Source organism: Ptiloglossa arizonensis, chromosome 10 (assembly GCF_051014685.1).
Source record: "Ptiloglossa arizonensis isolate GNS036 chromosome 10, iyPtiAriz1_principal, whole genome shotgun sequence".
NCBI lineage: Eukaryota > Metazoa > Arthropoda > Insecta > Hymenoptera > Colletidae > Ptiloglossa > Ptiloglossa arizonensis.
Genome location: NC_135057.1, coordinates 8,797,128 through 8,814,406, shown reverse-complemented (window position 1 = coordinate 8,814,406; position 17,279 = coordinate 8,797,128). Strand labels below are relative to the sequence as shown.

At 42.6% G+C, this 17,279-nt stretch overlaps 1 protein-coding gene and 1 long non-coding RNA gene across 2 annotated transcripts in view; one reads left to right on the top strand and one right to left on the bottom strand.

Annotated features, from left to right (window-relative positions):
- Tei (irregular chiasm C-roughest protein teiresias) overlaps positions 1-17,279 on the bottom strand; it is a 516,885-nt gene that overhangs the window by 177,072 nt on the left and 322,534 nt on the right. Inside the window, exon 5 of the mRNA XM_076321760.1 lies at positions 14,756-15,097. Within this exon, the coding sequence (XP_076177875.1) occupies positions 14,756-15,097 (342 nt within the window). The remainder of the gene's footprint in view (positions 1-14,755; positions 15,098-17,279) is intronic.
- Positions 1-17,279, top strand: part of LOC143152090 (uncharacterized) — a 103,935-nt gene that overhangs the window by 24,521 nt on the left and 62,135 nt on the right. The gene's annotated exons all lie outside the window — the stretch shown is intronic.

Below are 17,279 nucleotides of genomic sequence, written 5' to 3'. Positions count from 1 at the left end.
TCCGCCATTTAAAGCGTCAAAGATTAATTTCGATCATATGGAACAGACAACGGCGACAAGTAGGCTCGGTGGACTCTCGCGCGATCCACTCGATGTTTAAATCGTTCACGGACAATTTAACGTTCAGTTTATGAATAATAGCCCAGGAGTCGTCGTTTTAATTTAACTCTTCAATCGTGCACAGTAGCGTGAACGTGTAGTTTTTAATAGGCGTTAATTCCTTTGAGAGAGCCACTCGGGGCAAGGTATTGGTAACCGCGTGCAAGTATTTGCAATATCCGAGGGAAGAAATTCATCCATGGATAATTAACATCTTTAGTGTCGTTCGCTCGAATTGTGCTCGACAATTTTCCAAACCCGTGGCTCTCCGTCGATTCCCGTACGTTGGAATTTAATCGCGCGTATAATTGAAGCAAAATTTCGTCCGAGCGTCGCCCGACACGGAAACATTGAAATCGTGGTAAATTATACTCGTATTACTTGCGGTGGATTCGTATTCGTTCTCACGGTTTCGCGATTGGATTTATTTCAGGCTTGTTTTTACCACGAGGCGAGAAAAGTGTCGTTCTCGTGCTTTAGAAATCGCTTCCTGTGTGGCGATAATTACGACGGAACAATTAACGAGAACGATCGATATTTGTACACTTTCGAACGCCCGAGAAAGGAAATATCGTCGATGTTAAAAAACCAACGTTGAAAAGAACCAACAAGTGGGTACAATAACCAAAGAAACACCTCGTATCGACCTACCTTATGAGTCCAAAAGCACGAGACTGTCGATACGAATATATCGAAAAAGAAAGTGTACTTTAATCGGTAAATTGAGAAACAATTTCTACCGTAAATTAAAGACGGTTTCCGTGAAAAGAATTATCGGAAGAATTTCTCCAGACGATATAATTCTATGGTTAATCAGGTGAGGGTTCCCGATAACGATAAAAGATTCCAATTCCTGCTGCTCAATTGGACACTGAAATTTATGCCTCGGTCGTGAAGCAAAGAAAGTGACGCGAGAACGGAATTAAAAAATGATTCGTGCCGAGACCGGTATATATATATATATATATATCGATCGATGATCTCGTCACTCTCGTAAACCTAGTTCTCGTCGACTAACACGAACGATGAAATACTATGTTCCATTTCGCGTTTCGTGTCAACGTTGAATCGTGTCGCGAAGAAAAGGTATTACGCGGGAAAGAAGAGAAACCGTGGCGCGTTATCGATAATTCAACGAAAACTATACGAATGGAATCACGGAGAAATTAACATTCTTGATTATCGAAACGTTTACGTCGACCACGAGCCACTGTGTTAAGAAACAATCGCTTTGACAGTTTGGTGTGCACTTGCAAGCGCGACACTTACCTGTTCGGAGTAAATAATCGCGAAACGTTGGAAAATCGATGACACATCGATATTTGACGCGTTTAATAAGCTAGATGATGGACTGTTTGCGTTGTTCTTTTTATTTTACTTTATTTAATTACGTGGATAGATCGAATTATCTTCACCGAGGACTAGGAATCGAAAAGAATTCTTCTCGAAGGATCTGATAACTTCGAGATCGATGTTCTGTCAGAATGTGGGATCAAAGGGTCCACCTGATCGGAAGGTAAACTAGGAATCGATATTTTCTTTCTATTTTCTCGAAGATTTCCATTTTAACACAGTGGCCATCGCGACAGTTTTCTTTATTTTAAAATGTTCTTTAAATTTGTTCAAACTGTAGCTTGAAAAATAGAAATATCTGAGTTTATCGGTGTACTTTACAGCATCGACTGTAAGGTTATTTGAAAGTTCACCAGTATTAGAGTTTATTCCATTTGAACACTTTAAAGAGAGTTGCAAGCTTGGAGCGTCGATCACCAGTGACTGTTATAGTATTCAACGTGTCAAAGAAACAAAAATTGATCGCTTTTCTGGTACAGAACAGCCCCCGATGAAACAGAGCAAGTAAAACAAGTATGTAGGTTAATAGAGGGAATCGGGGAATCGGAGATTATTTGATTCTAAATGGTGAAATTATGTGCATCTTGAGGGAGGAAAATTTGTTAAATCGCTGCACAGTAATTGCCGCGAATAACGTTCGCTTGGAATTTTAAACGAACTACATCGAGGTGGACAACGCGTGGGGATCGATAGTGCTTGGGAACATTCTGATGTTAAAATAATGATATTCGAACGAGTCGTTGTATTAATACGTACGTTTAATCGCAACGGAATCGCGTTCGCCGGTGGATCCAGTATTACGAAATTTTAACCGTCCGCAATTAATGTAAAATTTCTCTTTCTTTACAATTTGAACTCCTGTAACGTACGCTTTGGGATAAAACAGTGGGATGGACCGTGGTACGAAAGTCATTACTTTGCCGTGATAATGCGAGTACTAATTTCACATTGGTGAAAAAGAGATGGAAGCCGAGAGATCTTTTAGCAGGAATTAAACGCGTGCGCGTATTTGAAGTAGCACGAGTGCTCTCGTACGCGATGAAGATCTCTGTTTTGATGAGAAAAGCCGTACCGTAGATTCGCGTTTCATAACCGGAAGTCACGAGGAGCTCTGTATCGCAATTTGCATTTCATATTACGCCCCTAGAAACGGTTTTCGAGACTTGAGCGTCCTATCGATGGAAACACCGCGATAATATCGCGGAAGTTTGTCGAAGTTCGAGCAAATAGCAGCCCGTTTACACCGCTTAAAATATTTGCCCCCCGGGCGCAAAAAGTGTTGTAGAGGTAGTTCCGTGCATGCAAACACGATACCCGCGATACCCGTGTTTCTTATATTTATTTCTTGCGGGTCACTCGAAGGAAACGACCGTCTCGTCTATAAATTCGGAGACGGTTTGCGGGCGGAGCATCCGTTTTGGAAAAACCACCGAATCTATTCGTAAATTCCTACCCAGTTGAGAATTACGATATCCGAGCAACGATCGCGAACGTACGACACCGACGATCATTGTTGCGGGTATCGTGCCGTTTTATCGAGAAAGGATACAATTTTTTCAACGCGAATCGTGAATTATCGCAAACGAATCGAGTCGAGGAATTACAATACGCAAATTTCGCGTATCTTCGTGCTTTCGGGTGATCTGTGTTTTCCCCTATCGCGAAAAACAGGATATCCCTGTACATTATTTCTCCCGCGAATCGATGCGTATCGAAGTGAATACAGGGTGATTACGAGAAAAAAAATAAATAAAATAAAAATGAACAGGATGGGAGAAATAATTTCACGTATATTTTAAAACAGAAAAATGTTTGACGCGACGTCTACAATATTAACGGTTACTTCCATACGTAACGAGAAATACCGCTACCGAGCTTTATTTTAATTAAAAATCATCCCCGGTTAAGCCATTACTTTGCTCCAGGTTTTATTTCAACGTACATTCACGGATCAATCCTTTCAACGTTGTTTGATATTCCCATTTCTGGTAACGCGAGCGAAAATACCGTGCGTGTCTCTAAATGTTGCGATACTCGACCCTTCTTTCGGATCACCCGGTACGCGAGCTTTGTCTACGTTCCCCGTTCACACGTTCCCATTCCCGAGTGAAAAAAAAAGAAAAAAAAAGGGGGGAGAGAGAGAATCGAAAGAAAAGCAGTTGACTCTTTTGTCCCCGTTACTATTGATCCTCTCTTACTCCTTTAATAATCAGTTAATACCTATACCGCGTACTTCACTGTGACAACGTACAAAGGGTCGTCCAAAGTGGCAATTAGTATGCCGACAATTCAGCATAGACAACTAAGAATGTTGTTAGCCGCTACCAAACGGAATAATTCGATATCAATTTCCACAGAGTCGTGCAGAGGCTTGGTGCTTACCGGTGCAATACTTCCATTCGTTCCTTTGAGAAATCACTTCTAAACGAGCGGCAAACAAAAGTGGAACAATAAAACTGGCTTCCTTTTTTTTTCGTATGTCTCTTTGTTACAAGTCGGGCCGGTTTTACTTAACACGAAATTTCACTTAGGTATAATCTTCCCTCGGCGAACACTTTTTCTTTCGATTCGATCCTAATGTTCCCTTTGGTTGCGAACTCCACGGGAAACAATACGCGGTTCACATTTCGCCCCTAGTCGAAGAAGTTTCGTCCCTTCCCTCGAAGAAGTCGATGTACTAATTGGATGGAATCGGTGAAACCATCGGTCGTGGCAAAAAAAAAAAAGAAAAAAACGAAATAAAAGGTTACGTTACCGTAAGTTCGTATTTTAAATAAGTTTTCCAGCTTCGCGAAGCAATTTCTTACGGTGCGTGTTCCGTTTAATAAACCAGACGGTCGGGCTGCTTTGAAATTAATTCTTAATATTGTTCAAAGGTCGCCAATTTCGCTTTAACAATCGCTCGTAAATTTTCTATGGAGTGCGAGGACCGTTTCCAGGTCATTGGAGTGCATTTACGTTCCTCTTGTCCGAGAAATTCGTTACTCGGGAATTACGAACTGTAACTTACACTACACTCGCGACTTCGAGCGAAGCTGACATATTTGCTTAAAGAATCGTACAGAGAACAATTTTTTGCAACAAAACACTGACCCGTGACGTTCTTCTCGGCCGAGAAATTCATTGCTCTGAAATTACAACTTGCGACTTGCATGTGCAACGTCAGTATCTCGAATGCACTTCTCGCTACGGAATACTGGACACGAGAAACTAGAACTAAAGCTCGAAAATGATAACAATAATAATAATACCAATAATAACAAGGATGATAATAGTATGTCGAGCCATATATTGAAAATTTTCATATTAATTTAGCCGCGTTCACGGTGACATTTTTCAACAATCGCGGAAAGATTAAGAGCGCGGAACGCGAGCTAATTTTCAAATGGGAGCGCGATAGGAATACGAATTGCCGACGAAATTTCGCGAACGTTCGCGTAATTAGCTGCGGAACGTCTGGACGCAATAAAACCGTCCCGACAATACACGAATGTCAGACGGAAGGACGAGGAGCGTGTACGTACACAATGCGGGAAACTGGGTCACGCGACGTGTCTGAACTGCATCGTAAAGGCATCGAATGCCTTCTAAAATGTCTTTAGCGTCCGTTCTGCTGGAAAATTTGCTCGGCTCGGGTATCGACGAGCGTTCCGCGTTTCCGTTTTCCCCCGCGACATCCGGGGGAACAGGTACCTGTTCGAATAAATTCGCCAGGAGAGGAGAAAGAAAAAAAAAAAGAAACGGTGAAAAAAGCCGCCCGTCCACCCGTAGAATTTCGCTATCGGAAGAAATCGCTCGGGAAACACCCGCATCTCCTTCCGGAATCTCGAAGGTGTGCAAGCTGTTCGTCTAGAAAATATGCATCTTCCAGACGCTTCGGCTTCACTGCGCGCGCCCGCATCATCTTTGACGCAGCGAGTATTCCGTTATCGACGAAAAATATCTCCGTGCTTTCGAATTTCCTTTTTTTTCTTTCTTTTACTCCCGCCTCTTTTCGATTGCTCGGGAACGAATCGCCGAAAAAAAAAGAAACACGAAGTTGTAGATACGCGCGTACGATTGTTACGCAGCGTTGAAAGAATAAAATTACCGGTAGTATTTTCGTGATATGAAAATCTTCTTCAAACGGTTGAAAAAGTAGAGAAATATTTCGTAATATATTACTTTTTAAAACGATTCAAAGTACGGAAATATACGAGTATAGATGTGTCTTGTATAGCCTTCTCGTATCGTGGTGTAACGTTGAAAGTACGAGATACGGAGATCTGGTATTCGGTCGAACGAAAGAACGTGTTATTGCGTTTTTGGCGCGAGTGATCATTTCGGGAATAATATTACGAAATGGTGTACCATACGATCGAGATAATAAGTGATTTGTTCGAAATTTTATCATCTCTGGCTCTTTTTAGTATCGTTTGTTTTCCGTGATTCAGGACCCATTCGGAGCGAAATCTTCGGTTTACGATACGGTCGCTCGTTACGCGTTATTTCGAAGAACAGCTACCGGAGTTATCGATGCTCGGCTCGCCTAATTGTACGAAAGATTAGAGCCTTGGATGCCTGCTTTATTGGCAGGAAATTTCTGCGCCTCTGGCGACCGCGTGCACTTCCAGCGTCTTATTACCCCGACCATAATAGCGATTGACATATCGTAAACCCACGGCTCGACATTTGCAAGTTATGGCCCCACCAAATGTGCCACCTCTGACCCAACTTCCTGCACCCCACTTCGTAGCGTTTCGACCGTGTACCGATGTATGATCGATACATCGTATTGAACGTACAAAGAAGAAATGTTCACGAATAAAAGAGACGTTGAGAAATATTGTGCGCAAATCTGGAACGATTTGCAAATTAAATAACTTCGAAAATAATTTTAGAAAAGAGCCTACAATCGGGACATCTCTACACAGATTCTTCACCATCGAAACTACAAAAACACCGTGGGTGTGTTGTTAAACATCGAACCTCGAATGGTCCTATTCTTTTTAATAGCGTTTTTACACCCGTGTTGTTATCGTTCGATAAATATCTACCGCCGTGTTTGCGAATAAATTATTATTTGCCAAATAATCAGTTCCGCGAGTCCTGCGGGAGCCGGAACTTCCCCGTAACAGTTCGATTGAAAAGTGCTCGAGTCATCAATCGTGCGGAGAGGGTGCAAGATGAACTTCCGGGTACACTACCGGGTGTGGTACCCATTGCCCGCATTTGGAAACTTCTACAATGTTTTTCGAAGTGCGGTGAACTGTACGAACGAGCTGATTGAAGTTCCCCAACCGATTCTTCAACGGGTGTAGGAGAATTCTGCTCAACTGTCGTTCGTTACAGATCCTCGTGAAACTTGGACGATGTCTATGCGCAGGGTTCACCTTGTCGACTCCAACTCTCGAATCGAAACTCTTGGACCCCTCATCGACCGATAATTGTGCCCTTTCGACACACTCCGGATACGTGATTATTCTTTCGGTAACCTTGCACGAAGAGAAAGACATTGTCGTGTACTAGGTAATTTTTCAAAGTTGTTTCTTTAAAATTTTATCATTTATAATATACGTACACTATATGTATGTAATGTATACATAGCCACGTTGCACGTGACATCGTTGAAAAATCATTTTTCATACGTTGAGTATCGTGGTGCTCATCAGTGACCAACGCTCCGAACTTAACATTTCTCTAGAGGTCTTAAAGGAACTAACATTACTGTCATTAGAGTTTTAATGTTAAAAAATGATCTATATATTGAGTATTCATTGAATATTTCTACGTTTCACGCTATGATCACAATCGAAGAGACACTAGTTACCTTTGCTCGAATGTTCTTCTTATTTTCTACCTCGTCGTGTCCGGTGTTATTATTCTCTTCGTTTATTATTTTCGTGCCGAGTTCGTAGAGGTGTCAGGTTCCCATTTGGTCAAAGTCACTATATGTTTGACAACTCTGGGATTTTTCCAATTTTTGCACTCGTCCCCGTGCGCAACTAACGATGGAATTTTTTGAAACTGTACCGAACCACCGAACCCATGTATTCGTTGATTCGATTTTTATCGCAAGATTCGCAAGTTGTCCGCAAAGAGAATGCTCGATAAACGGATGTTTCGAAAGCTAATTTTCCTCGAAAAAATCTACTCTGTCCGTACGAGATTTATGATAATAAAATACTCCATGAAGAAACCGTTTTCGGTCCTGTACGATAAACGGATGTTTCGTGAACTGATTTTTCCTTACAAACGGAATAAATGTATCGTACCTTCGCAAGACTCGGTGAAATAAAATACTGGTGTCCTAATACGAGACCGAAATAATATTTCCGTGTTATACTTCCCTCGAGGATTTTCCTTTACATACCGGTGACCATTGTCGGATATTAGATTTTCCTTCGACGAGGGTTCCAGAAACGTTCGATGGCGGCAACGGTCGAGCACAATGCGTTAAATTTTGCGCAATTGGTCCCGTTACTGGCCTGTTCCCTTTTTCTTTGGAGAACCGAACGAGCTTCCGTTCGACGAACTCGTAACCGGCCGCAGTTTCCGTCTCATCGTCGGAAGAACAAGCGCGTGAGAATTAAGGGGACCATGTAACACCGAGACACAATGGGTTCTCGTTGCGCCTAGTAGATTCCACAAAAGGAGCAACTTCGTTCAACGCGGAAACGACCAAACGATTACTGACAAGCGTACAATTTATGGGGAAGGAATCGTGTCACGAAGAAAGAAACTTCAACCGAAACGGAGAAACTGATTTCGGGTAATGCTAATAATACTTCTCGATACGTGATAATTACTACAAAAATGTATCAATGAATCGAAGGTGTTCGAATGAGACCTAATCTCGAGTTCAAAAGGCAATCGTTGATGAAGTAACGAAAAATTGTATATTCTTCACAGCCAACAGTAATACACAATTACACTAATGGGTAATTTCACAGACGAGAGTAATACGTGGCTGAAAATCTGAAATACGAAGAGCAGAAATATTCAAGAGCTCGCGTGAAAGCTTATAAACGACTTCGTTGAAACTTCGGTGCATTAAATTTCCAGTCACCTCTTCGGTTACTATATTTGGGAATTTAAATATACAAGACTACAAGACAATTCGAGAAGGACACTCAGAAATCATTCAATCGATGACCAAGTATTGTACAAAAATATCCACACTGGTAACACAAAGAAATTACTAGTCTTGAAATTCCTTTCGAAGATTCTACTGGCAATCGTACACACCTGGCTCGCATAACATTGATTTTGTATTACCAAATTACAATTATATTAACCGGAAATACTATTTCTCAGAATTTCCTATTTCAACTATCCGTGTTTCTCCGTGACAAAGATATATATATATATATATAAAAAAAAAAGAAAAACTATCGAAACCATTTTCATTTGAAATTATTTTCTAATCGAGTGTTCTGGAGTATCGGCCCGTTTCAATTGCCGAGTATCTGGATCGTAATAAGGAGCGTTCAATCTCTCGCCGCGTAAAAATAAAATCTCCGGTGAGTTTCCAGTTCTGTCGGTCAAAGATTTTCAAGCGCGAGGATCTTCTCACGGAATCAGCTGTGATTTTCGGTTCGTGTTACTTCGACGTTGAAAACCGTCTTCGATTACTCGGACCAGCAACGTGCAACGTCTGATCCTCGGGAAAATCTACTTAAGAAGTCGCTCGAGGGAAAATAAACCGTACACGTTGAAGGGGTACAGGACGTTACCACGGTGCGGTTAATGTTGTTCCCTTCTTGCGTGGCTTTGTTATCGCGCGGTTCTTTGTTCGGTAGGGACGAAATCTCTTTTCCGGGGTTGGGGTGAATTTTACGAGACGCGGCGGAGGAAACCAGTTTCCCCGGTTGCTTCAGCGGCTCTGATTCGATCAGAATAATAGTTAGTGTGGAGCCGAGTCACGAGGTCCGCAAGATCGGAGCCTCGCTACAGCCTCGACGAACGACGAAGCGGAGAATTTACTAGCGCAATAAGGGGACACGACAAATTCTCAGAAGCATGGAAATTTACAGTGGATTGCACCTGGGAATTAATAACATGAAAAATAACACGAAAATTCTTAACATTCTCCTCTTAATCGTCCGTTCCTAGTCGAAGGGAACAATCTCGCGAAATCGTCGAGGTTGTTCATCGAATTATCTTCTCTTTGGTAATTAATATTCATCCCTCGAATTTCGCATCGAAAAACACGGCATCGATCAAGCGAGTTAATATCTTCTCGAGCTGGTACACCTGGATCTATAATTTCACCAAGCGCCCCAAACACTATCGAAAGTTAATTTTCCCGAAAACGAAACATCGAGAGAGGGGGGTGAAACACTATTTCACGTTTTCGATTTATTTTTCACCTAGAATCACCTCCGACCCCTATTCCGCGCCTCGTTTCGCCCCACCTTCTACACAAAAGAATCGATTATTTTCCATATTTCGAAAAACGTCGTATTCAACAAACAAACTAATACCTCCGCGCATGCGAGATTCATATTTTAACAACACGCGTCCCGAACGAGTATCAAGACTCAATTCTCTCGAAAATAATTCGCTTTTTCATCTAAAATCACACCCCAACCCCCATTAAATCTCTCGTTGGATCTCGTGTAAGCGGTGACAATATTAGCAAAATTAATTTTTTCACCTAGAATCACACCCAAACCCCATTACCATCGTATCATCGTTATTAAAAAAATATAATTCTTCTCTTAGAATCGTTTCCAGCCGTCACGCAATCGCTCGTTTCACCGCACCCCGTGTACAAGAGAACAAAGAAATGGTTCCCAGTGGTTCGGTGACGATAATATTAATAATTACATAAATTCTCCGCGCGGTTGAAGGGTTAACCGTTCGGCCACGGTGTCCGACTTAATGAAATTTCTATTTCAATTTCGATGGGGCGACTTGTCTCGCGTCTCTATCCCCGTTCCATTCGTAGTATGGTGGCAATATTCGTTCCCGACGGTTCTAGTTCTAATATCAGAGAAATCCCACTCGCTCGTTCATCCCCCACATCCACAGCGAGCCGTTCTGCCACCCTTCTTCGGAGCACCGGCGGGAAAAACGATCCGCAGAATTATAACACTTCCTGGCCGCTCGACTTGAATTAAGCCCATTTTTAAAACGCGCCGCGCGGCCACCGTCTCTCCTCCGGCTCGCGTGGCAGCAGCTTTTTCGCCAACGGCCCCCGGTATCGCGATTTCTTCTACCTAATATTTCAACGAGAATTGTGCTGGCTGCGAAGTCTACGGAAATTAGATCTCGACCGTGGCCACTGCAATTTCAACGCCGCATCAACTAAATAATACGGTCGTAAGTCTCGGGGTGGTTGTCGGCGGCTTGATACCGACGATACCGCCCGAACGGTGATAAATGGCAGACGTTTTCGTTCGAACGAAACCGGAGACAAGTTGAATCGCCATCCGCGATCGAAATTTAATTACGGTCGAGTCACCGTGAATTCAAGTGTAACGTTGCGTAATTAAGTGCAACGAAAGTGTACAGATAAGAGGATTCTCGGGAGACGGAACAACGAATGGGTAGCAATTCAGTTTACTCGACACTTGAGACAATGCGAAACGTGTACAATCTGTGGATAAGTTTTTGTGTAGAATGGAAAATCGAGAAGATACGATATCGTTCGATCCACTTTTCTTGGGGAAAATTTGAAACGAGAAAAATTTCTTTGTGGGTAAATTTGTGTGTAGAATAGAAAATCGAGAAGATACGATATCGTTCGATCCACTTTTCTTGGGAAAAATTAGAAACGAGAAAAATTTCTTTGTGGGTAAATTTGTGTGTAGAATAGAAAATCGAGTCTCGTTCGTTTTAACGAGGTTAGAGAAATCGAATTATATTATATTTCTTTCAAACTTTGAGTTATTCGAGCGAATTTTCAATTTTCGAGCGAAGAGATTACAACGTCGGTTGACGTTTCGTTACCTCGATAATGCAGTCGAAAAACGTCTCGAAGACTGATTGTTTCGTTAATGAATGTATCTAGGTTGAATTGAAACGTTCAAGAATGCGAAGTGTCTTGATTCGAAATGAACCGGGCAACGAGTCTTCTTCATTTTTCGTTCCCGAGGTTTCGATGCGTTCCGAAACCGTGTCGCGATGTACACAAGCAATGTAAAGTGCTCGAGTGACAGCGGTTTGATTCGAAATTTAATTGTACTTGATAATCTAGCTGGAAAAGCGTCTTGGGAGCTGCGTGGTTCGTTAATGGATGTATCTGGGTCGGATTGAAGCGGCCAAGAACGGTGAGTGTCTTTGATACGAAATCAGCCATGCGACAGCTCTTTACAATTACGGTTTGTGACATCTCGATACGTTTTCAAACGACGTTACACGGTGTCTAAGCTCTCGAGAACACTGGAACGACAATGGTTCGATTCGAATAAAATAACAAAGATAAAAATTGCAATAACGACCAAAATTTAATTGTACTTGATAATCTAGCTTCGATGAGTGTTCCGGAAGCCGCGTAATTTGTCAACGAACGTATTCACGTGGAATCGAAGTAACGAAGAACCACGAGTGTCTTTAACATTCGTCGGTTCGATTCGAACGGAACTGCGAGCTCAGAGATTGCAATAACGAGCGAAATTTAATCGCCACGAGGTAACGGAGGGTGTCTTCGATACGAAATCAGTCGTTGAGCACGTTTCGAAAAGTCTAAGCGTACAAAAAATCCTCCAACGATCCCTTCCCTCGAACGCGAGACTACGAGAACAAAAAAGGCAACGTAGACGTTTCGTTATCCGGATAATAGAACCGAAAGACGTACCGTAGATTGTTTGTTTGGTTAACGAATGTATCCAGGTTAAATCGAAACGACCGAGAACGTTGAACGTCTTTGATTCGGATTTAGCTGCACGACAGATTGCACAAACGTGGCTCCTGATGTTTGAATACGTTTTAAAACTAGTTTCTATACAGCCGTGAGGAGTGCTCGAACAACGGTGGTTTGATTCGAACGAGACTACCAAGACAGGGATTGCAATAACGACGGGAATCTGATTGTTTTGATAATCTAGCTGGAACAACATCTTGGATGCTGTTCGTTATGTTAACGGATGCATCTAGGTCAAAGTGAAACAACGAACAACGGTGATCCTCTTTGAGTTAGATTCAACTGCGCGACAAATCTTCCGGGTTTGCTTCGTTGGTGATGTAGCGACACTTGATTGTTGTTTAAAACTGTGTGTACCCACGGAAGTGCTGCGATAGACGTCATTTGGTTCGTATCGAACGCCAAAGACGAGACTCTGGTGGCAAAAGAACTTAATCGACTCGGCGATCTTCTTGTAGGGTGCCTCGAAAGAGCTGTTTGTCATGTTAACGAATGCATCTGGGTTGAATAGAAGCAACGAAGAATGTTGAATGTCTTTGCTTCGTAATCAGCTTGCAACCGATCTCGCTTCTGACGCTTGGATACTTTTTAGTAATCTGTTTACCGGTCTTTGTCGAAAGTGATCGTAAAGTGCCACGCGATCGAATCTCTCTCTCTCTCTCTCTCTCTCTCTCTCTCTCTCTCTCTCTCTCTCGAGGGAAATAAAGTAATAAGTACGCTTTAATTACTCGGCCGGGAATAAAACGTTCAGTGCGTCGTAAAAGATACGTAACCTCGCGTGTACTCGATCGAAATAATTTTTATACGGTTCTTTACACTTCCCCGACGATTCCACCGACTTTCTTGCTCCGAGCTTATTAAAAATAAGAGCTTCCGAAATCCCCCGAAACTTTTCGAGTTTCATCGTTTAATTTTACGACCCCTCACCCCCGTCTGCGGCCTTCCCTCCCGGTGCTTTCAGAAAATACGTTTCGCGCGTTAACGTAACTGTCTCGATATCCGAAATTTATTCTTTCCGCGAATTCGCGACGGAAAATCCCCCCGGAACCTTCCGAACCGATTATTCGTGCTATAAAATGGGAAACGTCGTTGAAAATTCGTCCCGAAGTTTAACGCGCACGCGTTACGAAAAATTCCGTACGATAGTGAAAATCGTTCACTCTGTACTACCCTGGAAATTTGTAGCATTCGCGGAAATAATAATATTCTTCGCGCAAAACATTCTTCTGTCGATAACAGAATACTTTCTCTGATCACTGCCATCGATTATTCTACAATCGTGTCTGTTGACACAGTGATAACCGTAGAAAAATAACGTTTGGTTGTTTCACAGTCTGATCTTTCGTTACTGTCTCATCGATAAATTCCTATCTTGAAATGAATTTCTTCGACAGTGTTTGTTGACACAACAAGTGGGGGAAATAAGATTTCGTAGTTTCGCAGGCCGTTAATTCCGATCTTCCGTCTCGAAATTAATTTCTCCATTGTGTGCAAAGTGCTCGAAACGAGAGACAACTATTTCGTACCGCTGTAAGTTTCGTAGCGAAGAATGGATGATGATCTCTTTGGAGAGGCCGGAAGATCCGGGCAGCGCCTCGAACGAGTGACAGCAAGTTCTAAAGCTTGCAAGCTGCGACTCATTGGTCGCGAGAGTTCCGAGTTTCCAGGAAAAAGGGGGACAGGTCGAAGAGCAGACAAGACGAGCGACTGACGAGACAGCTTACGGTGGAACGCCCCGTATTATACGATAGTTTCAGACGAGACTACGATGATGAGACCCGGACGAGACAGTGACGATAACTCTAAAGCTATAAGACGACAATTTCAAACGGGACGTTACAGTTAACGCTACAACGGTACCGGTGATATTCAAACTTTCGTCACGTAAAGACAGCTGTAAAACCGACATTGATTAACCCGTATCGCAACCTTCTCAAACATAATCTGTCCGTTTTCGGAAGTTCTATCACGGTCTGATATTTTTAACATCGTTGTTACGTATACCGTGACGCGAGTCTACGGACCGGAACGTTGAAGCTTTGAAAAACTAAAGCGTTCGATCATACGTATACCTTGACTCTTCTCCGAAATAAAAAACATTCTTCGCAAATTTTCAACGTCCACCCGTGTAACTAACCTAAAGGTAACTTTTGTTAAAAATATTTCCCAGGTAGATTATCCCAAAATTCCTAAAAAAAAAAAAATGACAGTCTCTCCACGTACAGCTCGATCGACGAATTCTTTTTACTTCTCGAAAAGAGAAACCAAATAAAGATTTCAGTCTATCTTCTCGATAATATTTGTCTTCTCTCCGGATGATGAAATATTTCGGTTAGATTCCTAAATAGAAGTCTTGTTCGTCTGAACGCGTCACGAAACTTGCTTCGTTCCCTCGGAACGAGTTCGTGTCCGAATATTCGAAAAATACGGTTTCGTTGGAGGTGAGTTACTTACATTGCACGTCGAGAAGAATGCTGGCGTTCATAGGTATTGTCAGCGTGACGTGACGCGCGACACAGGCGATCGTGGCGTTGTGGTGTCCCCTCAGTACTTTAAGGTGAGCCCCACTGCGCCTGCCAGACGTCGAGGGCAACACAGTCAGATTGTCCGGCGGTTGCTCCGGACCGTCCAAAGTGGCCTGAGACAGAGTCATTCCCCATGCTAAAACCGGTGGCGGGTTTCCACCCTCAGCGGCGCACTCCAACGTCAACTCGGAGCCTTCCTTCACCGGCACGAACTGGTTTCCTGGATCCAACCTTCGCCCATCTATCAGCAGATACGTCCCTCGGGGCGCCTCTGTAACAAATCCAAGCATCCGGTGAGTCCTTCGATTCGTGACCCCCCTAACGATGAAAAATCTTGTCGGGTGTACAGACCGCGCGAGAAACGTCCCCGCGTTGAACTTAAAAGCCATTTGATATTCGAGACAAGGAAAAACAGGTCGATAAATATTCTAGCACGAGACGTCAGAGATCAAAGAATCATTTTATCGGTTCAGCGTAAAAATATTTCATACTTCTATATCACGAGCAAATTTTTTCGGTACAAATTTTACTTTGAATACACGTTATAAAAAGAGAAGTGAATAGGTGACTTGTTCTTGGAGTGTTCGATGGAAATTTTCGAAATGGTAATTCAACGAAAGTTTTGGATTTAATTCGAAACATTTCGCGGAAATTTTTTGATAAATACGTATCATTTCTGTGGGTAAATTTTTACTATTTACTTTGTCGTTTGGAGTAAGCGTACAGGGAATCGCAACTATGGGTCGGTGAATGGATTTTCGCGATCGAAATATTTGAAAAAATTCATCAGACTCTCTACTTTGAATGCACACTAGAGGCAACATCGTGCTTTTACTAGCGAAACGTAAAGCACGCGGAAACAATTTACCGGTGAATACGACTTCATTTACAAAAATTTGATATAAATATTTGAAATACCGACCACGTGAAAACGGTGGATTTACCTCGAAGGTCAATTTTTGGAAAAGCAATTAAGAGGGGAAATTGTGGATTCGCTACGAAGTATTCGATGCGAGTTCGTCGAAAAACTATTATTAAGACCGGTATTTATCGGCACCGTTTCTTCCCTGTTGTTGAATTCGAAACACGGAACGTTTCTCTCGAATTTCTCGCGTGAAGCTGAATCGTTTAAGTGTGTCCACCGATAATAAATTAACGTCGTTATCGCGGTAATATTGATTCCGGTCGTCGCAAGAATAATGAAAAATTGCTACGACAATTGAAGCTGCATTCGTAATAACCGAACGGCGCCGAAATTACAATATCTGAAATTGATACAAATTTCGGGGAGAATTGATGACGTAACATGTTGATTCGCCTCTCGATTACTCGTTTCGATGAATATTTCATAAGGACGATACGACACGTACCGTTGATACGCTATTAGAAAAAGAGAAAGGGGGAAGGAATAAATTCCACCGAGAAAGCAGAGAGAAATAGAGAGAGAATAGCACGATAATAAGAATCATGTTTTCCATTCAAACTGATCGTGTTTATGTAATCCAAGAGTGTGCCAAACGTTTCGACGAGATTTTTCGGAGTTCCGGGCTTCCGTTCTCCGCCGATAAGATCCGGTCACGTTCATTAAATTCCTCCGTGCTCTCGATCTTGCCAAAACGGCTGCGGGAGACGTCCTCGAAATAGATTATAGAAACGAAAACGCGCGCAGATTTTCTGGAGCATCGAAATTGCGATCTCTGACGCGCAACGGTCGGATTTAACCGATAGAGAATCACGTTACACCGATCGAGAGCCGATTGAAATAATTTGGAAAGCTCCTGTCCGAAATAACGCGTCGGGACAATTTCATTGGTAAACGAGACCGATGAATCTCGTCGTCCGAAGACAGTGAATATTAAATCAGCGTCCGGTACCCGTTGCCGTTTTCCATCGAAAAGAGTACGTTTACCGAGTACACGGTCTATCAGATATTTTCCAATTTTTCCGATACGATGTATCGGAGCCGAAGCGGTTCATTATTCACGGGTCTGTTCATTTGAAAAGTATCGGAAGAAACAAAAACAACGACTCGAGCAACAAGAATCCACCTCTGCTTCTCATTCACGTCCTCTATCCGCAATTTCATCGGAATGTTCGCGATAGTGGCGGCTTCGTATGCAACGGACCGTCGAAGTTTTGCGTTTCGTTCCGTAAACTGAAAAAGGAGCCCGCTACGCTCGGTAAATCTGCTCGCGCGGTTTTCAACTCCTGTGCCGCGCGCTTTTCGTTGAAACGGTGCTCTTTCGCTCGGCTCGTTCCGCGTTTTCGATACAACCCTAAAATAACATCGTTGCATTAACGTTGAATAATCGCCAAATGGATCGCGACGATGGAACAACCGTGTTAACGATTTCTTCGCGAGTGTCGTGTATCGGTGATTGGGAACGAAACTTGACGAAGTTACGAGAAGAAACGCGTAACACGAACATCTTCGAACGATTCGAATTTGCGCG